The sequence below is a fragment of the Mya arenaria genome, chromosome 17 (assembly GCF_026914265.1).
Source record: "Mya arenaria isolate MELC-2E11 chromosome 17, ASM2691426v1".
Classification (NCBI taxonomy): domain Eukaryota; kingdom Metazoa; phylum Mollusca; class Bivalvia; order Myida; family Myidae; genus Mya; species Mya arenaria.
The window spans coordinates 23,058,899-23,082,845 of NC_069138.1; the positions used below are offsets into that span (position 1 = coordinate 23,058,899).

At 33.9% G+C, this 23,947-nt stretch overlaps 3 protein-coding genes across 3 annotated transcripts; all 3 read left to right on the plus strand.

Moving 5' to 3' along the window:
* The first annotated feature begins 540 nt into the window (after positions 1 to 540).
* Positions 541 to 7,144, plus strand: LOC128223278 (uncharacterized). The gene is made up of 4 exons (XM_052932566.1): positions 541 to 724; positions 5,415 to 5,977; positions 6,519 to 6,661; positions 7,082 to 7,144. Exons 2-4 carry the CDS (start codon positions 5,425 to 5,427, stop codon positions 7,142 to 7,144), a joined length of 759 nt encoding a protein of 252 aa, XP_052788526.1. The 5' UTR covers positions 541 to 724; positions 5,415 to 5,424.
* Positions 7,145 to 7,472: 328 nt separating this feature from the next.
* LOC128224665 (antiviral innate immune response receptor RIG-I-like) lies at positions 7,473 to 9,733 on the plus strand. The gene is made up of 3 exons (XM_052934625.1): positions 7,473 to 7,665; positions 8,561 to 8,729; positions 9,665 to 9,733. The coding sequence occupies exons 1-3, from the start codon at positions 7,591 to 7,593 to the stop codon at positions 9,688 to 9,690; spliced, it is 270 nt and encodes an 89-aa protein (XP_052790585.1). The 5' UTR covers positions 7,473 to 7,590; the 3' UTR covers positions 9,691 to 9,733.
* A 309-nt stretch (positions 9,734 to 10,042) lies between these two features.
* On the plus strand, positions 10,043 to 23,068 carry LOC128223280 (interferon-induced helicase C domain-containing protein 1-like). Its single transcript, XM_052932567.1, has 10 exons — positions 10,043 to 10,130; positions 10,438 to 10,610; positions 10,799 to 10,937; positions 11,520 to 11,615; positions 12,859 to 13,031; positions 14,348 to 14,486; positions 14,783 to 15,010; positions 17,645 to 18,061; positions 19,071 to 19,238; positions 19,455 to 23,068. The coding sequence occupies exons 1-10, from the start codon at positions 10,115 to 10,117 to the stop codon at positions 19,709 to 19,711; spliced, it is 1,806 nt and encodes a 601-aa protein (XP_052788527.1). The 5' UTR covers positions 10,043 to 10,114; the 3' UTR covers positions 19,712 to 23,068.
* The last annotated feature ends 879 nt before the right edge of the window (positions 23,069 to 23,947 follow it).

Sequence of the window (23,947 nt, forward strand, 5' to 3'; positions counted from 1 at the left end):
TTATGATCTATAACCCTTTACAATGGTTACATTTTAGGGCAAATACACCATTTTGGAAGTGCCTACTATTTCTTTTAACTAACACACGACAGTAAATCAAACGAGGCATGGTTTTACCGATTTAGACCATTGGCTACTTTCCATCTTTATCTTAGTTTTGAAGTTGAATGGTTACTGACTTCAAAATCAGGAGGCATATATTGGATGTTTGATGTACATATATTTTATTTCCTCCATATATGGAGAGCATAACATATATACAGCAGGTTTATACTCGATCTCCTTTTTGTTTACATTTTCACCGCTTTGTTTGTACTCCTATCGGAGTAAGTCACGTTATCGAATACGGTCAGCCAGTTTCAATTTTCTTATAAGAAACTATTTCTAACGTTGTTTAATGTTTAATACACATGTGGAATTGTTTCCCCCATATATGGTATTTCGCGTGCAAATTGGTCAATTGAATATAGAAAATACAGGACAATTATTTAGTTGTCTACAGCCTGAATCTATTTTAAGATTGTATTGATTTATAGGTCATTGCGGATAGCGAGAGTTTGGATAACTTCGTATTACAAAATGCATTTCTTTGATTAATTACAGTGTTGATTTAACTTCACAATGCATCCATTTGAAGATACAGGAGTACATTTAAGTGTGTTTTAATAATAAATTTCCAAACACAGTGTGACAATGTGATGCAGAGCAGGAAGTAAATTAAATTGTAAGTGCTTTATCATTTTGAAACGGTTATGTATTGACAATGCACAGATACTTTGAGATTAATGCCCCGGGGGCAATTATCAACACGCCGGGGATATGATCACTCACTGGCCGCGCGCGGCCATATATATGAACTGTTTAGTACACATGATTTGACTCAAGTAATCAGTAGTATGTCGATTTCTAAAGGAGATTGTTTTATCTTGCTGGTAAATTTTCTTTTGGGTAATTTTTGTGTTTATCAACACGTAACCATGGCAACTACTTTCAGTTTAGCTAAATTTTAAACGGATAAATGAGTAAGAAAACGTGTTTGATGTCAATAACTTAAAGTAAATATCGATATAGTAAATTTCAGATGTAATTAGTTAATAAGTGTATAGTTGAATGGATATTTATCCAGATTTCGAACTTTAAATCTGGTGAGATACTTACACTATCAGATTGTTGAACTGTTGAAACCAGACACTCTAGACTACAAGTTCTAGCCAATTCATTTGTGACATTATATACCTTTATGAACAACTAAGGTGAGCTATATTCACATAATCGTTTTACTCATACCGAAGACAGTTTTTTAGTTTTAAGCAAATTTACCTGTTTAAAAATATAGTATTGGGTAAACAGAAACAGATACATTGTCATTGTTCAGTACTGTTTAGTCTTTTGCTTAAGAACTTTGCTCGAGGACATTAGCAATATTTCTCGAAACTCCTTTTAAAAGCGTAACAACAAACTTCATTTCTTTAAATAAAAAATAAGTACTTGTCAGTATTGTGTGACTGTAAGGAGATATAAAAAATATTACACAAATTAAGTGAATTAAGATATTTCGAAAAACTGTGTCCGCAGCTTTTAAGAAATAAACAAATTGGTAATGTCAATGCTGCTTTCGAAACTACTTTTTAGGTTTCTTAGTAAGACTAATTATACAATGGGACTGGAAAACCAAATTGCAATAAATCCATGTTGCACACATTTATTTCACCGGAAGTGAAGATGAAAGAGCATTACAACACAGAAACATGCGAAAAAATAAAATCATAAAAAATAACAGTGGGTGAATGGAATAAAAGCCCACATGTACATGTATGGGCAGACTGTATGGTTCCTAGTTTCCTAAATTACAGGTAACTGATTCTGGTTCTGGATTTGTCACTGATTCTTTTTTCTAAGGCATGTGAAGAATATTAGACAAGTTGTGCTGTTTTTTTTTTATCTATAGTGTGTATGATAATGGTTTAGAGACATCAGGTTCTTGTGACCAGTCAGCAGTGCCACCTCAGTGGGGGAAACAACCGGCATCCAGCAAATTTGTGATGCATGTTTTTCTTGCCGAGTGATAAACATGCCTAGCCTGCAGTCCAGCCTGCTCACTCATGGTTTTGGCCAGTGGTCCCAAATTTTTCCAAGGTGCTGGTTGATAAACCAGAGATCATTCGATGCTGTTCCTTTTTTAAAAATTTGGATTCAGGGCCACATAAAACCTTGACCCTGTGTTGGACATCTGAGGTGGTGTATTTTCCTTGTATAGCTAATACAACCTTACAGGACAGTTTGGGTCTTCTGCAAATAGTTTTAAAACACACATTTTGAGTTCATTAGAGTTAAGAATTTATTTCATTTCTGAACTTCATGCATATTTAACTTTTTTTCTGAACAACTAGTACTCTTATAACATATTAAAACATATTTTACAAATATCAACATTTGAATTCTTATTTTAAAAGAATTTAAGTTTAAAACGTTTTACTAATTGACTGCAATGAATGAACATCAGCTGTTAACAATAGAAAAAAACACCTTTTTACAGCAATGCTTTTTTACTTTTTATTATTGGTTACCTGGCTGTTTAAAGAGCTTAGGCACACATTGCCTGTGGTCGCCCGGACCTGCGTTTCTTTTTTGTTGCTCTCTCCGTTAAGGCCAAATAACTCACACCATCGGAGGTCTGGCTTAATTCCATGTCCCCCACAACATGGTCAGGTGCTCCTGTCTTCCTCGCAATCCAAGATACATGTTGTTGTTAAGCCACATGGTCTTTGCGGGGGAAGTCGGAGAGGCTGTAATTAATTCTAAATTTATACCATTTGAAACAATTACACAGTTAAAATGTGCTTGATTTCTATGTCGTATAATGTACTCTACTGTTTGACAATATACTGTACTGTGAACTCACTCTAAATGCATCTAGATTTTTTTTCTAGTAATAAATGTTTATAAAATATTTATTTAGTGAAAGAAATATAAAATAACAGACATGAACTCCATGCATTGTGTCATACATTAACCATTATTTATTATTACCGCGCCACTCATATGTTAATGGGTGGCTTTTTTGAATACCGGGGACCGGCATATATCGTTCTCGTTATATTTTAGTTGTCTCCCTTGTATAATTTGCTAAAGTGTTATGTAAACAATCAATAAACAGCCAAACTTTAATACTCTTTACAAGAAGTTCACTTTCGTAGAGTTTTTGAATCTCTGAGGAAGTGAAGGGATCGGCTCCCAGTTTTTTCTTGTCAAGTCTATTTTCTTTCAAGTTTACGTATTTCGCTTTCAGCGTGTCCCGTGTGAGTTTGAACTTTTTTCCGTCCATGACCTTTTCTTCGTTCTCTGCAAAACAATAATCAGTCTGTGCATAAAATGTTAAGAAACTATTAAAATTATAACTTTTAACGTGTTTATCTATTATCTTTAGCTGTTGTACAAAAAAACAACAACAGAAAAACGCCTACCATTTTCGGACAGGTGTCTCTTTACACTTGACAAGATGCAACGCAGGGTAAATGGCTCGAAGTCGGTTGCAGAGGGGCCATTCGCATCTGTCGAAAGCTTGGTCTTCGTGACACTGAGCAGGAATCTGGATAGTAGAATAGCAAGCTCCTTTGATGGAATGTCTTTGATCTGGCGGGTCTCACGTCTTCCACCAACCAGTTGTTCACCTTTTTCATGTCACTTCTTGTTTTTGTTACCGTATAGCCTTGTTTTTATTTGCTTCGATGAATTGCCGTGGTTGTGCCTCAGTGAAATGTTCTTTTCTTTCGATGGCAGAATCCAGTTGAAGTAGCCTCCTCTGGCAGCCATCTTGAGCAACGGGAAATTGCGTCATGTTGCACGTGCGGACGATCGCAGGTTCATTATTGGTCAAGTGACGATAAAAGCCCCGGGGTTATTGTCATTTTTGATGATAATGGCCCCGCCGCGCCGATAATGAATATTCTGAGAACGTTAAAATGTTACTATATATATTAACATGTGTTTTAAATATAGTTAATCTTCGTTCTCAATTATTGTAGTCCTATTTATTATCAAAAGAAAATTAAGTGCCAAAAAAGATATAGGCAGGAAATATGAAAACCCCTGATGTCACGTGTTATATAAATTATAGCTTTCCCCCCTTTTTTCTTTTATTTTTCCTTAGGCATATTACGAGTAGGAATTAATGGTTATTAAACATTTTATAACTCCCCAGGAGGGTGGTCATGTAGTTATCGCACTGCCCGTCCGTCCGTGTATCCGACCATTTATTTCTTCACTAATAGCTGTGCTATATACTGATGAGATTTCAATTCAACTTCAGAATTGTAGGGCACTACTGTATAGGAAGGTGTGTCGCGCATATAATTCGCGCTCTTATCTCAGAGGTCTAGGCAAAACTTTGAGGCTATAACTTTACAAAATGGATTTCAAAAACGGAAAGGTCAGGTCACAATTGGAAGTCAATGTTATACATATATATAAGGGATTTATCTCATAGCAACATTTCGTGTCTTAGCTTTAACCTTTAAAAAAGTGTCAATATGTATTTTGATAAATGATAAAGTCGTTGAACCTCAGTGTACTCCTGGAGGATATTCAGTTTTTATGCAAACAAATGTACTATATTCTTTCACCACACTCAAGACCTTATACCAGTTACAACTATCCATTTAAATTAACTTCATATTATACCATTGACTATCACTACGAAAAGGATTAATTGGGGTTATTTCTTTGTGGCAGCTTTGTTCAAGAGTATTTGATAAGAAATAAACTTGTACTTTCTCTATTGCTTGTCACTGGATTACCCAATGCTTAAGCTGTTAGATTGGCTATAATAATTAAACTACTTCTGCCAACGTGTGTTTTAGTTGCATTAATTAAGGAATAATTGTTCATTGTTCAAAGACATGTTCATTGACTGGTTTGATAAACGAAACGCTGTTAATGTTAGTGCAACTAATTGGAACTCTTTCAACACGTTTGTGACCTAATAATATAGAAGGTATACGAATGTATACAAATACGATATGGATGGACCAACAAATAGTAAACATATATTGTTGAAGAAGGAGATGTTTTGCACGGCCGTCATACAGCGAAGAATGCCAGCTGTAGTAATGAATCAATTCAAGCTCCTGAAAGATTAATGTGTTGGAAAACCAAGATTTCATTCAAAATATGAAAAACTGCAGTTACTGTCTGATTTTGACATTTTTACAGTTGTTAAAAGTGAAACACTATCTTTCGCCCTTTGGCACAATCTGTCGAAGCAGTTTTTATTTTATAAGTTTAGTCGCTTCATATACATGTAATTAGGAACGTAAGTAATTATTATTATTTTTTTTGACGGTTTAAAAACTCTTAAAAAACCAGTAATGATAGATACATCAATTTGAAATCATTCAGTATTAATTTTATTTCAGATTGTACAGCATGGCAGACGCAAGAAGTTCGTTGAATGAAAAAGAATATTTTACCAGAGTATTTTTTGCACTGACCGACTGTGGTAGAAGAGTGTTATTGCATCTTTTACAAAGAAGAGCCGGGGAACTCACACCAAAAGACCATAAGTCTCAACCATGGTCACTAGATGAGTTTTTGATTCATAACAAGGCTGCTATCTTGTTACCTACTGGTAGAGAGAGAAGACATAAAGATATCCTGTATCCATTCAAGCAAGACACAGATTTGACGAAGTGGGATATTCCCGTTTTTGTTTTTGTGCTACTAAAAGCATGCGAACTAAACGACAATGGCGATTTACACAGACAGCTCAGAGATGACATCGATAATCTTAAGAGCTTGAGGAATGTAATGGTAAATTCGGCAACTCCAACATTGAAGAAGGAGTTTTACCACATGTATTTTTGGCGCATTGTCGGTGCTGTTCAACGAATATGTGACTACATGCAAGAGCCAGGATTGAAAGAATCTCTTCTTAAAGAACTTGATAAGTACGAACGCCTAACGCATATTGACTATGAGGGTGAGTATGTTTACTGAGTATTCACGATTGATTCATAAATCAAATGACTTTCAGTACATATTTCTATGATGAGTTATTATGGTTTTTGAAATTCACACTGCTTTTCTTACCAATCTCTTGTGTGTAAATCCCAATCTGCATATTCTAATAATAGTATTACTATTTTTTTGTTATAAGTGATATTAGTGTTATAATAATTATAATTATTTTTAGTAGCAGTAGCACCAGCAGCAGTAGCAGCAGCAGCAATAGTAGTAGTGGAAGTAGTAGTAGAAGTAGTGGTGGTAGTAGTAGTAGTAGATGTTGTAGTAGCAACAGCAGCAGCAGCACCATTAGCAGCAGCAGCGGTATCGGCAGCAGCAGCAGCAGTAGCAGTAGTAGAAGTAGTAGTAGTAGTAGAAGTAGCAGCAGCAGCAGCACCAGTTGCAGCGGCAGTGGCTGCAGAAGCAGTAGTAGTAGTAGTTGTAGGAGTAGCAACAGCAGCAGCAGCAGCAGCAGTAGTAGTAGAAAATGCTTTTAGCTACCATCTGTTTGTTTCCAGACCAAATGAATGTGTATGACGTTGATATATGTCTACGAGGCTACCAGCAAGAGTTAGCAAAAGAGGGCTGTGAGGGGGAAAACGTTATAGTGATAGCTCCACCAAACTCGGGAAAAACCAGAGTAGCATGCAGAATTATGCAGGTTATAATATTTTGAAAAATTCGTTTCTGAAAGAGTGTTGATGAATGCATGTTAAACGATTTATGAAAATGCCAAACGTCCTATGTATACGCATTCATACATTAATTAATGAAAGCAACGTCTCGTATTCAGAACTAAAGGAATAATGCTGTTTTACCGTAACTGTTTATCTGTTCTCTTAATTTGGATCAAAGCTGATTGATAGATACCCATTACATTTTTCTGACGTGTTAATATTTAATTACACTTAATACGACATAATTATCATATCCGATATTTTCTTTTAACATTTGAAATTTAGCTTCATCTAAGACAGAAAAAAGAAGAAAGAAAGAGGGGTCGTGTTTTATTGCTTGTGGAAAATGAAGCGCAAGCCATTCAACAAAGAAACGTGTGTAAAGAACTACTTCCTAATTACAGGACAAAGGTGTTCAGCGGAACCGTCCACAGGTTGAAAAAGCAAATGCTCTGGGATTTCCTTGAATTGCAAGTATTTGTGTAATATTACTGAATTTGAAACAATGAAAATGGCGAGTTTACAGATTCTTATCATGCAAACTGTGCTTTTGTATGTCAGACTTAGGCATGTTGTATTTTATAAATAGATTATGGAAATGTATACCTAATATATTATGCATGTGTGTTTTTGTCAGAATAAGCTCTATGTCGAGATAAAAAAATTGGTCTGAAAGAATGATCGTAATTTAAAAAAAGGGAAACTTTTTTATTTTATCTTATCGGTGGTATGTGTTTGTTTATTTTATTACTTCTCACTGTTTTACTGTTATATCTTAATTAATTGCAGAAGAGACATCTTCGTTGTAACAGCGCAAATATTTGTAAATGCTTTAAGAGCAAAGAAAATTGAAAGCGTCGGCGTTTTCTCTCTGATAGTATTCGACGAATGTCACCACTCAAACAAACAAGACATGTATAATGAAATCATGAGCCGATATATTAACATAAAACTGTGGGGAAACGTTTATTCTTCACAACTGCCACAAGTGAGTAAACACCGACGTTTTGTAGTTTGTTAGTACATGTACAAATGGCGTATCGGTCAATAGCCGAAATTATTTGCCTGAGTTCGTGAAACAGCCAGTAAAGTGAATATTGACCGCCAAACATTCGATATTTACGATATTAGAAAATTTAAAAAGTTCAATAAACTGTTCATAATAAAAATATGGCTATGGTCTTGTAAGTGTACCCGGCGCCGAATATAAATATTATAGCGTGCATGATTGTCAATGTAGTTTACATTGTACTATTATATGCACAGTCAACGGCATAAGACATTTTTTATTATAAATGTAAAGTTTTGATTCTGGAATTATTGTTTCTTTTAGGGACGTGTAATTATATTACTTTTTTACCAGCCAATTTCCTCGTTAATCGTGCTCTTTAAAGTGTTTGCCCATTTCCTCGAAAACTGCATTTTTTCCGAAAACTGCATTTTTTTCGCAAAAACATGGCTTGTGTCCGTGAAAATGAAACTTTACGAAATAAAAGTAGCCTATAGAGACAAATGAAAATTAAAACCAATAAAAATACCGCTTTTTATTCAGTGAATCGTGAAAAGATCATTCAACTGCACTGAAGGAAAGTCCATATTTAATGTAAAGATTCTTCGATATATCAAAATTCTAATGAGGTGGAAATATTAAGAAAGTCATAGGCCATTGATTATCCCGTCATAATCTCTTGATATATAAACACATTGTAATTGAAGTGATTGTGGTGCAGTAACAGCCTACCTGCTTCTACTTGCTTCGTGTTTTTTTTTTAACAGAAGTAGTCTATATTACTCGTTGAGGTGTTAAGTGTTATGAAACCAACATCCATATTAGTCGTCTATATTTGTAAGAGCTTTATAGGATTATATCCTCATATTTGTAGATTGTTGGACTAACTTCATCGTTGGGTGTTGGTGGAAGGACGGAGTGGGACCAAGGTCTAAATCACATGAAGAAACTAATGGCTAACATTGACGCAAAATTCCTCTGCACTGTGAAAACGCCACTTACAATTGTGGAATTGAAAAAGTTTGTGAACCCGCCGGTTGAAGGTATGCAAATTTATTACAGCCTATTTTTGTATTCATTGCGCAAGCAGATGAATGCAGAGTTGTGAGTTTCCAGAGTCGTTCCAGTGCTTATTGCAAACTCAAAACCTACGCTCACGCTAACACTGCGCAGGATAAATAGTACCATATTGATCGTAAATCTAGCCTGTGCAATATAGGCTTACCATTTCTTCGTTCAGAAACCTTCACTTTAGGTTGTTTTTCAAACGCTTCTGCGTCCTAATACAACGTCACTTAATTGTGTTTCCTAAAACAGAAAAAAAATATCTCGTGCAATATCTTTACGCCCATAATTAACACTATCGCATATAGCATTTATACATGCTGTTGTGTTGTAGACTATTCATAGTATCAGGTTATTGCTTGCAATATCGTGTCACTGTCGAGAGTTGATAGATAAGTGTCTGAGTCATCCAATAATTCTGAGTGAGCAGACACTTCTTACAGTTTAGATGTGATCAAGGCATGGTCGCATTCGACTTGATGCCGTTCTTATTATATATAAGCGTTTTGTTAAAACGACGCGTTTTTATGAAACGCTAGTTTGAAATTGCATATGGAAGGCCGACTTAAAAACTCGTTTAATTATAAAAAGTATTTAATAGACCCATAGTTTTTCGACATTTAATACCGTTTCTAGCTTTTGAATGTGAAAATTTGTGGATTTTGAAATTTTCGGTAAAAATCAAGGAAGGAGATGGTGGTTATCATGGACGAAAGTACTTTCTCGGATGATTTAATGTAAAATCCTGTGTTTAATAACTTTTTTTATTAATTTCAATCGTTAAATGGCTGAATTATGTTTAAACAGACAAGTTAACGTATTTTTGTTTTATTTTGTTTAAAAACACGTTTTGACTGTGGGGTGGCTATTTTCAAAAAGCTTTGAATCTTCAGTGTTTGCAATATAATTTCAGATCAAACTTTGCTTTCCCGGAAATGATGTTCTCAATTTGAACGTTAATTCTACATGACGATTTCAAGTAAAGCCTAATTCATATTTTATATTTAATATTGTAATTTTGGTAACTATTGAAATATAAACAGATGACATTTCTCATTAGCGTTACTTTTGTTTTACTATATTTCTTTGCGGACACCAAGAATACTAAGGATACATGGAATGCCGAACACAGATGTGGACTACGCATGTGGAAGGCGTGTATATGAATACCCGCATTACATTCAAATGCAATATCTTACACAGTGAATACCCCTGTGTTTTTGAGATCTGATTACAAAATTGTGAACGTTGAGCCGGGAAACTGTTATTTTTTGCAATTACAGATATACTGCCTGTACCAGGAAGAGATGTCGATTGGTTTAAAAATGCTGTCGGAGAAATAGCTAAACGCATCGACGCCCATATGTCTCAGCATCAAAGTAATAATACAATATAAGTGGTTATAGAACATGTATAACAGGGTACAGGTTTCCACAAATAGCAAACAAGATACGTATATTGTATTTTATTATAATGAAGTAGAAGACAATGTTTTCTTAGATATTAACAAAGATTTTAAGATCATTACACGATAGCGATTAGGACACTTTCTTGCAATCCATTCTTTACAGACTTTATATGTATTGTTGTTAAGGGTTTAATTTCTCTTTACATAAGTTTTGCATTTTAAAAACAATGTAACATGTGGGAGAGCTCTATATTAAACGTTATGCTTTATTAATCTAGTTGTACTTAGTGCTCCTCCGGAGGATGAATTCATACAGACGAAATGCAGATTGCCAGCAACATTAGGAACGGAAAAATACCTGCAATGGAATGCTGAGTTCGCGACAAATATCGCCAAAGTCCGATCAAAAGACATCCGCCGAGTGTTAAATCCTTGTCGGTTACATTTAGAGGTAACAATTTCATTTTTCAAATATATACTTATGTAGTGTGTACATGCGAATGAGTCGCGCTATTATTTTATGGCATTTATAAGGATTGGTTGGTTATCTTGTTAAAAAGCCATAAACAAAACGTGGGTCAGTTTTGAATCGTTAATCCGGAATAACAGGGAGCAGAAGTAGTTCTATCTGTGTTTCAGGCTTACAACGAAGCATTAATGATGCATTGCGATTCAAAGACAAGATATGCATTTGCCGTTCTTGAAGAGTTTATGGAAGACTTCAGAGTAGTTCCAGCAAAACATCCTACAGACGCCTTCATCATGGCTCTTTATGATGGTAAATATGGTACTTTTCGTTACTCACCATTTTGTTTATGGCATACTCTACAAGTGGACCATTAAATGATTGTGATCATATACTAAAGGTGTACTCTATAGGTAGACGATAGTGTTGTTTTTTAATTTGATGCGTTATCATGTTTAACTAATTTGACATTAGAAACCAAAACAAAGGAGTGATAGGAATTAGGTACAGGTAAAAACATAAGAGAATATTTCGACGCTTTTAAAATGGGGAATGTGTGGCTACGTAACTCATAATTTAAAAATCACATTTATAAATGTGAATGATTCTTTATCTGTACTAAATCATACGCTTTTTTGTTTTTTTTAATTATTTAAGTCAAATGAGTTAAACATGAAAATGCAAGCAAATTAGAAGAATATTTTTTGCAGATCAACCTATATTGTGCGCCTTTAAATTTAATACTTACAGGAGTGATATATCTTTTGAAGGATATACAACTTCATCATGTAATACAGAATTACATACTCTAATTATAAGCAGTTAAGCCGTAAAAGGGGAAATTGTTAACTTTTACAAATGAAAACAAGTATAGAGCTTCTGTTGCAATTACAGATCTACTGCCTGTACCAGGAAGAGATGTTGACTGGTTTACAAATGATGTCAAGGATATAGCTAAACGCATCGAAGACCATATGGCAAAGCATCAAAGTACTAATTCAATATAATTTATTTGAAAATATATAACAAGCAGGGCCGTACCTATGCATAATCACAAGCGCCCTGGCGAACAAATAAATGTAGTTTCCCCGATATAGCACAAATTCAGTTGTAAAAAAAGAAAGCTAAGGGATGTTTATACACGCAATGTTTTACAGATTACAGAATTATGTAACTTCACTGAATGTTGATGTCCAGAATGCTTGAAAATGATTAATTCGTTATTGAATCATTCAAACTTTGGGTAAGGAAACCTCTCCGCTTCTACCCCATATTATATTTTTGAAACAAAATAAAGAAAAAGTTGTATTGGTTGACGACTCACTCATACCTTTAGGAGTACACATAAAAAACATAAGGTACGTCTTGGACCAGCTACAGTCTCCTCAATTAACAAGCACGAGACTGATACTGTATTAATAAAGGGTTGCAACAGATTTCAACAATGCCGCAGGCCGAGAAAACAGACATAGAACTGTGTTTTAGTTAAAATATATACCGTTCTTGGACTTATTTCAGCTAAATGTTATCGATATTTTGTATCTATTTCTTAACTACGTCCTTTGCACTTTATGGGTACTTCATGGCCAATGTTGTTGTGTATAAACACCTATTATGTTTGCCGTGGAAGTATTATGCAGTTTTTATTCGCTGCAGAATAAAAATAAGTGTATACAAGCAAAAAAGGTCCAATCACGGTATATTTTGACTAAAATCACAGTTTCAAGTCACTCAATTTTTTTTATTTTATTTTGTTAACAAGTAATCGTTGAGCTTATACCATCAATAACCTTTTGATAATGCCTCTAGAAACACAGATTAAAATACCGAGTGGAGCTTACACGTCTGGCCTCCGGGTAGGCGTGGTTATATTGCAATAAAAGTGATATTAACGTACTTACCAGGTCAAAATATCCTTCAAGAACACCAAAATACTTTTTCCGCACTTAATGTCCCTCACTTAAAATTCCCCAAAATTTAATTGACGTTGGACCCCCACCCCTCTGTATAGCATGTGATTAAATGAAATTGATCATACAGTTTCGAATGTGTTTTTATTAGATCTTAATAATTATTTAAAAATCACTACCAAGTATGACAATCTTTACCAATCAATGTTTTAAATGTGTATGTAGTGTTTATAAAATGTTTAATTTATCTTTGTATGAGTTTATATTTTATGAAAACATGGTAATCTATTTAAGTTGTATATGGTGATTTTTTTTTAACTAAGCTGTACGTAGTGCTCCTCCAGAGGATAAATTCATACAGACGAAATGCAGATTGCCAGAAATATTTGGAACGGAAAAATACCTGCAATGGAATGCTGAGTTCGTGAAACATATTGCCAAAGTCGGATCAAAAGACATCCGTCGAGTGCTACATCCTTGTCGGTTACATTTAGAGGTAACTTATATTTAGTTTTTACAGGTGCAGTTTGTACAAGCGAATGGGTAAGCATACCATTTTATGGTATTTATAAGAAAATCTTGTTAAGGAATTTTTTAACCCATTTACATTTTACCTTTATAAAACGTTACTTTGGCAACCAATACACACCCTTCAAACGACGTTACAACAACGTTTTATAGCAATGTAACAACATTGTATGAAGGTTGTTAGTTTGTTATCAAAGTACCATTGTCACACGTTGACGAAAACCTCCACATTCACATCATCGTGACTAAGTAATGGCATTACGTTGCTACAACTTTGTCTTAGCATTAGGTGGTCAGAAAAAGTTTGAATCATGTTGATGATCATTCAACACATGGGTAATGAGAAATTGTCGAAATTAAGCTTAATATTGTTTAAATATATATATATAATATTAAAATGAACAATATAATCATCCTAAATAAGCAAAGGAATCATTATCACCATTTTTTTTATAAAATATTTTAAATGGAAGCAGAGTTAAATTAATTTGGACCAAAGGAAGGTAATAGGCCTATACTATTTAGTATTTACTGATTATAGTTTTCTTTTTTGAATGAGTGTAATAAAAATGTCTAAAATAGTTTACACCTAATTCTACAGAACAATGTAAAAGATTGATAATTTTCAAGTTTAATACGCTATATTATTAAGTCTCAACATTTTCATAAGTTGGTAGTTTTGTTACAAACTAGTCCCTGTTCTGCATTTACCAAAACATCTGTCGATATATCAACTTCCTCGGCTGCGCAGTTCAGACAATTCTGAAACAAACATGAATTTTCCAAATTTCCGTCCCCTTACATTGTTTATCAGCAAAATACTAAGAAAAACATATGGATTGTGATTAATGTATCGAAATATTCAAATAATGCTTTGAAACTGAAAGTCAATAAAGAGTGCCTTTGAGTGAAATGTAATGCACGTCTAATAGTTTTGTCAGCGAAGAGCCTGTTTTGACAACGTTCTTTATTGTTGAAGAAAACCAGCAAAAAAGTATGTCAAAGATTTTTATTACAACGTTAGTTCAACGTTAAAATAACGTTGTCCCATCTCTAATATTGCATTATCATTTATATACGCTTGCCTTAAATTATTTTGAAATTGCTCAGTTTTTAAATGATATTAAGCGGAAAATAGTTACAAATAAATTCAGGCTTCATCGTTGTCACATAGATATACAATAACCTTATCATGACACAACCTTCATACAACCTTATACTAAGGTTATGTTTTTGCTGGGCACCCGTGTCCTATGGACACATTTTTTGTTTGTGTTCTTCCAGGCTTACAACAAAGCATTAATGATTCATCGTGATGCAACGAAAAAAGATGCATTTGTCAGTCTTGAAGAGTTTATGGAAGACTTCAGGGTTGTTCCCGCAGACCATGCTACAGACGCCTTCATCATGGCTCTTTATGACGGTAAGAAAAGCAGAAAGCGAAAAAAAAGAACTGGTAAAGAAATCTTTAATGCGCCAGGAAAGTGTACCCAAACCCCCTCTTGTCGCTCTGTTGTACCGTACACACTTATTTGTTTACCCAAGTCCTGCGCAACAAATACCAGTGAACTGTTTTGTAAATCTGAGTACCAACAAACGGTTTATATGTACTTCTTAAAAAGGCAACCTGAATACCGTGTACCAAAAAGGAGGTTTACACCCTCGAATGTATTGACACATGTCTCATTCCAAGCAGTCAATCATGTCTTTCTTTCGTAGAACTTCGGGCAGTATCTTTCAACACAGAACCAGACAGTCCCAAACTGCTCAAACTTAAAGAAATACTCAATGGAGTACTTTGCAATGACCAGAATGCCCGAGGAATTATATTTGTTCGAACAAGGGAATTGGCCCAAGCGTTGGTTAGATGGGTGAACGAAACAGATAGTTTGGGCGTTTTAAATGCTGCCGAGCTCGTCGGGCAAAGTGATTCCGCTTCAGTTGGAGGTTTGGTATTTTACTGATTACATTTTTTCATTAGGCTTTAAGAATGAAAACAACTGCATATCCATTTAAAAATAACAATTCGGATTTCGTCCCATCTTTATTATTTGGAATCATAAATCCGATGTTTATTGTATTATACAAATCATTTCTGGATAACTTAGTGTTTACATTACCTTGGATTTTCTAAATATGTTGAAGCCAAACATTTTTGAAGATACCCTTAATCCCTAAAACTTAGAAAATGTACGGTTAATATTAATACAGTCGATCGTATTAGAATCTCTTCGCCTCCTTAGTTTGATATGGGGTGATAATTAAATATACACTGAAAACCTTTTCTAATATGGTCACCTAATAATTATTTTTGAACTAAACATGACGAAATCAACTATATTTTAGGTAACTAGTCATTTTGTTTTAGTAGTGATTGCTGCCGTTTTAAAATCATTAGAGAAAAGTAAGAATAAAACGATATCATCCAAAATTAAAACGTCGCATATAATCCAAAAGGAACACATCGTAGGCAACCACGGTACTTTGTTCGGTTACACTTTATGTATACCGTGGGAAAATTGACTGACAAAATCTCGTTTTAATGAATATGCCCGAGGCAGGGAGGATAACTCTTATTCTAGTGAAATAGCATGTTTATACAATTAAATGTTCTTCAATAACCCTGTATTGTCAGTTGTATCCACAGGCGAGTGGTCTAATCCTTTGTAATGACGACTATCAACGTAGAAACAGATTGAACCTTGTAAACAGTCCTAATCCCAACTCTCTTTGGAAACAACTGAGACTTGGTACGAAGAAACCAAAGACTGTGTGAAGTATCTCTTCAAATGAGTGGTTTGATTATTTCAAAAGCTTACTATGTGACGATAACGCTGAGTTAATTGATCCCAATACTGAAAATAATCACAATTCAATTGATCATAGTGCTAGCCCACTTACCGATCCGTTTACCTTAAATGAGATAGAACTTGCTACTTCTTATCTTGTTAATAATAAAAGCTGTGGATTAGATGGAATTCCTTCCGAGTTTTATATATATATACTTGTTCTGATATAGGACCTTTTTTGTTACACTTATTTAATAGCATTCTGTCGACTGGCATTTTTCCTGAGTCTTGTGGGCAAAGTATCATATATCCTGTGTACAAATCTGGAGCCAATACTGTACCCGGGAACTACCGGGGGATATCTATAACTAATACCATGTACAAAAAAGGTGCCATTAATAAAAGGCTATTTAATTGGGCTGAAGGCAACCATAAAATTGATGAATGTCAAGCTGGGTTTCGTCGTAATTATTCGACAGTCGATAACATGTTCTATTTGCAAGCCATGGTGCAGAAATATCTATCAAAAAAGGGAGGGCGCTTGTATTGTTTATACGTAGAATTTCGTAAGGCTTTTAACAAAATAAACCACGTTAAACTGTACCAATCACTCCAAAATATAGGTATACATAGTATTTTTAAGAGGTCTTAACGTATCACGATTTAAATTCATCTGTTAAAACACCAGATGGTGCAACAAACTTGTTTCCATGTATTGTCGGTACAAGAAAAGGAGATAAGTCAAGTTCGACAGCCCTTTTTGGTGAACATTGTGATTCTGGGATTTTCATTATTAAAGCCACGCCAGATATTATTGCCTAATGTTTGTAGATGACGTAGCTAATTGTGTGGAAACAGTTTTTAAATTGCAACAACAATAAAATGTAATAGAAAGTATTTGTTCAAATACCGGTATGGAGGTCAATCTTGACAAGACTGAAATAATTGTTTTTAGAAACGGTGGCCCTTTACGAAATAATGAGAAATGGTTCTTTCGTGGCGTAATATAAAATCAACACCTGTTTATAAATACATGGGTATATTGTTTAGTCCACAGTTGTCATTGACGCCAGCACAAGACACACTAGCAGCTCAAGCTCAAAAATCTATTTTTGCTATTAAACGTTACCAAAAACCTTTTGGTTATTTTCCAACAAAAGAACTGTTTAAAATGTTTGACACTATGATTAAACCTATTCTTTGTTATGTGTTCCAGATTTGGGGCTATACATTCTGCCCTAAGATTGAATATATACAAAACGATTTCTGTATGAAGCATATTGGTGTAAATAAAAGGACTAATACATGTATGATTCTTGATGAATGTGGAAGATTGCATTTATGTATAAATTATTTTTCTAATTGTATTAGATAGTTTTGCAAATTATTAGAACTTTTTAATAAAAGATACCATATATAATGTTACTTAATGCTCAAGTCGTTGGATGAAGTTGGACGTACTTGGTGGGCAACAAATATTAAGAATTAATTCCCCTGTTTTTCGAAGAAAAAATCGAAGTCGTGTCATAACCTTGGTGTCATTGCCGCCGGTGTCGTCGGCATCTTTGTGCAAAAGCATGGCCATCATTCAAAAACCATTCACGGTATTCATATTGACCTTAGTTCACATGCTGTCAGAGAAATATGCACTTGTCAAGTAAAGCAGATGCTTTGGCTTTAATAATTGTTGAGCTATACCGCTTTATCGAACCAGCGATGACGTTCGCACTGCGGCGTGGTTAGGTACGATTATTATGGATTTGTTTATCTTTTGTTATACAAACATTTTCAGAAAACAGTCGACAAGTTGTGTTTGTTGTTCATGCAACTGCAGATCAAGACTATGCCGAGTCTCTTTGCAAATACCTGGAAGAAAAAGGTTATGTGTGCATTCAGTCAGGTCATGATTATCAACCACTGGATAGACACGAGAAGAGCCTCAATGACATTATTACGATTACCAACAAAACACTGTTCATAGTCACTGCAAATTCTTTACAGCAGTTCACAAAAGTCATACGAAATGTTCTTTCAAAATCTGCTGAATTGAAAGATGATAAAATATCTGTTTTGTTGAGTTTCTTGAATGGTTCTGAAACCACACAGTTTTGGGATGAATTATGTGAACTAATTCCTATTGAAATTCTGCCAATGGACGTCACAACAGTGGCTGATGTAAGAAGATTTAAAACATCTGTCTTCAAAAGAGGTAGGTAAACAAAAAATAGCTAAGTAATTACAAGAACATATTTTGAAAGTAGTAAACAACTTGTCAAATATAATATTATAAATATAAGACATCATATTAATTGACATCAATTTGACAGACACAAAATTAAACGAAACACCAACTTTACAGTGAAAAACATACGTCAAGTTAAAACCCGCTGCACGACAGTTTGACTATATAAAAGCTATCGCTTCTGTTCACAAGTATTTCAACAGTCATTTAGGATGTAACAAACTTTATTTTCATTATTAAGAAACAAGCATTACATCACTCACAATAAAAAGGAATGTACATGTTTAATTTTCTTACGCATATATCGCTGAAAATCAACAACATTTATTGAAAATTCTAAGGCTGTTTCATTACGGTAGTCATTTTTTTATCGTAGGTTATACACTAATTAAGTCACGAAATTGACGTCATCAAAACAATTGCCCTTTGAAGTAAAACCGAAAATTAATTATTTTATATATATTTTAACGTTTCATGGTCCAAGTAGTTATTGTGTGTACATAGTTTTCCAAACACTGTTCGCTGTGAAATTGACCTTTGACCTACTGAATTTAAAACTACTAGTTTTCATGCATGGGTAAAGAAACCTACCAACTGACCGATGCTTATGGACTTTATAGTAAGTTGTTCAAAGATACTGAACCAATTTATACAAAGGCGGAAACCATTTTCTAGTAAAGGTCACAATGACCTTTGATTAACTGACTCCAACATCAAAAGGGATCTTCTACTCACCGTGGACTATTTGCATACCAAATTAAATGACTAAAAGTATATCAAAAGGTTTTGATCCGAACTTTAAATGCATGCAGTGCATGTTGTTTGATAATAATAAGTTCATTTTTAGGAAGGTAATCTAAAAATCAAAAAAGGTATGACATCTTGGTCATTACGCTTGAAAATACTACTTATATTCATTTGCAAATATATTGAAATTTGAACACTGGCTAATTTAGAAAACTTTATTTCTGTTTAGGAGTGACAAAGAGTGGACAGAAAGATGTGTTGGAGTTCTTCAAGAATGGACAACACCGACTTCTTATTGCGACGTCTGTAGCCGAGGAAGGTCTTGATATTTCTAAATGCAATCTTGTGATTCGTTACGAGCATGTTACTGATGAAATCGTTAGACTCCAATCCAGAGGTAAACAATTAAAAACTATCATTTGAAAACAATTATGTAACCGAGAAAAGCATAGTTTGCGATTAAAGCGGAATAAAGTAATATTCTTCAAGTACTTATCAAGAATAGGATGTTAGAAATAAGAGTTAGGAAACAAAACGTTTTCAAACGTTTTTGCAGTACATACATATCTCCTGCTGATAAACCCATCTTAAATGCAAATTATATCAATTGTAGGGCGGGCGAGAGCGGAAAATAGCTTGTTCTATGTCATTGCCGAGGAGGGGTCTTGGATTCTGGAGAAAGAAGAAAAGAATCGTCGATGTGAGGAACTGATGAATCAGATTGTTTCACATCTACAAGTGTTTATTGAAGATCATGCACACATCTTGGAGAGAGAGCTCTTGGAAATTCAAGAAAAAATGAAACAAGAGGAAGAAAGGCAAGTAGAAGAAAGAGTGCTGCACATGGCAGCTGGTGGTGGCCGCTTTTAGTGTCTTAATTGCAGATATTTTATTTGCTTGTCAGCTGACATCAGAGTTATGAAGGGAGCACATCATGTTTTCATTGACAAAGAAGCAAAACGACGTCTTATTCTCAAGAGGGGAGCTCCTACCTTTACTGAACCGGAAGGCTTCCAATATGGAGGGGCCGTGTATTGTAAAAACGAATAATGCCAACGTGAACTAGGATCGGTTTGCACTTACAAACACTCTGATTTTCCATTGGTAGGACTCAACAATTTCAAGGTTGTTGATGGAGTTGGACAAGGCCATACGTATAAAAAATGGAAACAGGTCAATTTAAGAATCGACGAGTTTACATTTGAAGACTTGGAGGCCGTTGTGGCTGAAAGACTTGCCAATGTGTAGGCTGGTGTCGTTTGTACGAGTGAAGAAATATTTTATTTTGGGACATTCCAAACAAAAGTTACTAGATCTAGTAATCTAACGATGCTCTTTAAGCGACTGGTTTTAAATTGTCAGTTGTTTGTTTTAAACACAGACTGACATTGGATAAAGTAGTACATATATTTTTCAAATCCGATCTATAATCATCTATTGATTTAATTGGTGTATGTAAAAAGATTGTGTTGCAACTTATCACCATAACCCAATATCTAGTGCTAGTGATATTGACAAAAAGTAAAATTTATGGGAAGTCTAAGTATATCTAATTGTTGTCCAAAATCAAATAATATTCAAATATTATCCGCGTCATTCTGCCATTTATACAAATGCATGTGTTTTTTGTACTTCATGTCGAGTCATATGTGCGATTTTTGTAGTGTTTATCTGAATTTAGGCGTTGTGGTTTGCTATTATTTTAGTTTAAAAATTAGTTATTCATGAAACTAAATTGAAGGACATATTATACATGTATCATCGTTAGTATAAGGAGAGTATAATCTCTCATTTGTATACGCACGTTCATAGAACTATTGAAGTTTTACCTGCGGCGTACGGTTGGAAGGGTGGGCGGGCCTCGTCCAGTACGTTGTCCACTCAATAACATTAGAAGCCTTAGTGATTTGGCATAATATCTTAATAAAGATTGATAACCAGCCATATCGCTCGAGAGAAATCACCCTTTTACTTATAGATGCACTCTTATTCCCAAATAAGATTTACCAAAATTAATAATATTGTTTTGATATTCCAAAAAGGATGAATAAATGTCCTAAAACAATGCTTTTTATGAAGGATACCGAGTTTAATTTTAAAGAAATGTGCATTAAACACGTTTTTCTACCTTATGAGACTAAAGTAGACCACAGTAAATATTTTGGCTTTCACCAATCATTTAATATTTGTGCGCTTTCTGCTATTAAATACATGGTTACAATCTTGTTATCAGTTATTAATATTTTCCATAAATGCATTATTTAGTAAGTAGTTGAAGGTTAATAAGTCAACATTGATGTGTGCTATACATGTGTATGTTTTGATTTTGAATAAAAGTGCCACTTCATATAAAGCACCTAAATTCGGTCTTGTCCGAACAATTACTTTAGAAGCCTTTGCCCAATCATCACTAAATTTGGTCAGAATGTGTATGGACAGGATATCTCGTTCAGGTTCAAAATCCAGCCATGTCGTCCTTGTCACTTCATAGTTATGACCCTTGAATTTGTAAAAACTATTTACAGTATCCGCTCTAACGTACAACCACTTATCACCAAACTTGGTGTCCTAAAATTAGGGCGGGCGTATTTTGTGACCGTTGACGCTCTCTTGTTTAGTGTTACTGTTATGCATGTGTTAATTTGTATACATTTGAATAACGTTCATGCCCAGAATCAAGTGACTGCGCATGCCATAACCCAAACGTTAAATGCCTGCTTGTCTTCTGTGAATGACTTAACGCATTGATCATTTATTATAACATTCTATTTGATTGTTTTCTGTTTGCAGTAACTATGTTATACAATATTCTCTGTATTTTGTTATTAATACAATTAAATGATATCAGGTTTTTTTCGCAATAAAACATTCAAACAAAGTCAGGGATTTTAAAGTGACATCATGACTTACTGGTAAAATGTGGGAACATTTAGATGACTGAAAGAGAAATTACTCTTGTTTTTTTATAAAAAGAACTAATGACCTGTTGAAGCTAGTCTTGACGTGATTGTAAGTAACATGAAATCAGTATCGTATAATACTTCAAAGTGGTTTCTGAAACATATTTGTGACGATAAATGAAGATACATAAACAGATGATTCAGTAGTGAGTATGCTGGATTATTATCGTAAAAAATAATACATATTAAAAGTGTTCGTAGTTCCTATTCATTGGCGTCTCAATATTCATTGAGACGCCAATCTGGGGAGCGTTTAAAATGAAAATTTCAGTCAATTCTAAAACTGTATTTTTTTTATTTTGAACTCTAAGATTGTTCTTTTGTAATGAAACACACATTATGAGAAAGCATTGAAGATTTTTTTATTAATTTGTACCAAATGAAATACTTCCATATTTGAATATAATTGCTCACGGCACTAAGCAGATATATGCTAGATATTCATTAAAACATCGTGCAGCGGACCACTGTACATTTGACTCTATTCAACTCTGTTAAATTGGTGATTTTGGTTCAGCATATAGTGAAAAGAACTATTTGATATTCAATATGACATTTAGTGTTTAATAGCTATATATTTGCAGGGTTAAGAAAGCATCATTCCCTGTATATAACACCTCCCAAACAAACGATGAGCGTTTTTAATCAATGATTTGTTAAAAAATGCCTGTAGTCAATAAAATGCTATTGTAATAACCTTTAAAGACAACTTTTAAACATTGTTTGATTGGTCACAAAAGTTACAGCTAAATTAGATTGTATGTCATGTACTAAAACATTCAGATTGATTAATATGTTGGTGTTTTCTTGGTTCATAATAAGAATGTGTATCATGTCATAAAATCTAAATAATTATTATTATGTGATGTATAACACCAGTTTTAATGTACAAAATGTATATAATGTTTGCATTCATATTGTTTAACATGTTGATTTTCTTTCTGCTGCATATTTTAAATGTGTATCAGGTGAAAATTCATACATATTTATTAATATGTGAATGTATTACTAATGTTTTCTGCTACAAAACTAGAACGTATATTATGTGCAAAAACATTCACATTGATTTATATGTTGATGTTTCATTGCTGCAAAATTAAAATGTTTATCATGTGGAAAAAAAATCATATTTATTATTGTGTCTATTACACTTGTTTTCTGCTAAAATACTAGTTGTTTTATATGCTTTCCGTTGGTTAATAGAGAGTTATCAGTGAAATAAAATTGATATTTCAGTGTTTGAAACAGTGAAAATATCAAACTAATATTATGATTTGAAATTCTAGCCCGCGTTCAGTTCGAAATCCAACGTCAGCGCGCACATGGCTGGGCACAGTTTCAACGCGCATAACAATTGGCGCGTGTTTCTAAAATCGTGTAATTAAATGACTTTTGATTCCAATTTAAGGCATATAATAAAAAGAAGAAAAGAATCAGTGTAAGATATTTCACCTCATGAACACTAAAAGTGAATATTTCACTAGTGGCTATCTTTTGAGATTGTTTTCTGTGATATCTTTTGGTGCTCGCTCGGTGAAATATAATACCATCTTACACTGAAACAAACAATATTCCTCTATTAATTTACATATAGTATTTATTTCGTATGATTTTGTGTGAAAAAAATGTGCATTTTGTCCATCAGAAATCTAATTTTATATATAATTATATAACATCAAACTTTGAACGGATTTAAATGTTGTATCATCCATTACTAAAATAATACAGCCAAGGTTCTGTGATAATGTAACACTGCCGTATAATGTAACACCCGCTATGAAATAACATCCCCTATAGCTGAATTGAAGAAATCACAAAAGCAAAAAAAACTTTTCCCCGGTTTTCATTTAGGTTCAATTTTATCACAAGTAAGTTTCCTTTAAATATTGATGTCAAGAAGTACAAGAGTTTATACTTTGTAAGTTGTAACATTCTGTTAAGTGTTATATTATGGGAGTTTGCACACAGGTTGAAAAGAGTACGTGTACATGTTAACTAGAGCAGGTGTTTAGCACAGGCGTCTGGCTCATTGTTTGTGTCTAAAATATTTGATTAATATCATTTAGGGTACATATAATGAGATAAACAACCCATCTTCAGATAGTTAATGCCTTTGGTGTACAAGAAAGAAACAAGGTATGTAACT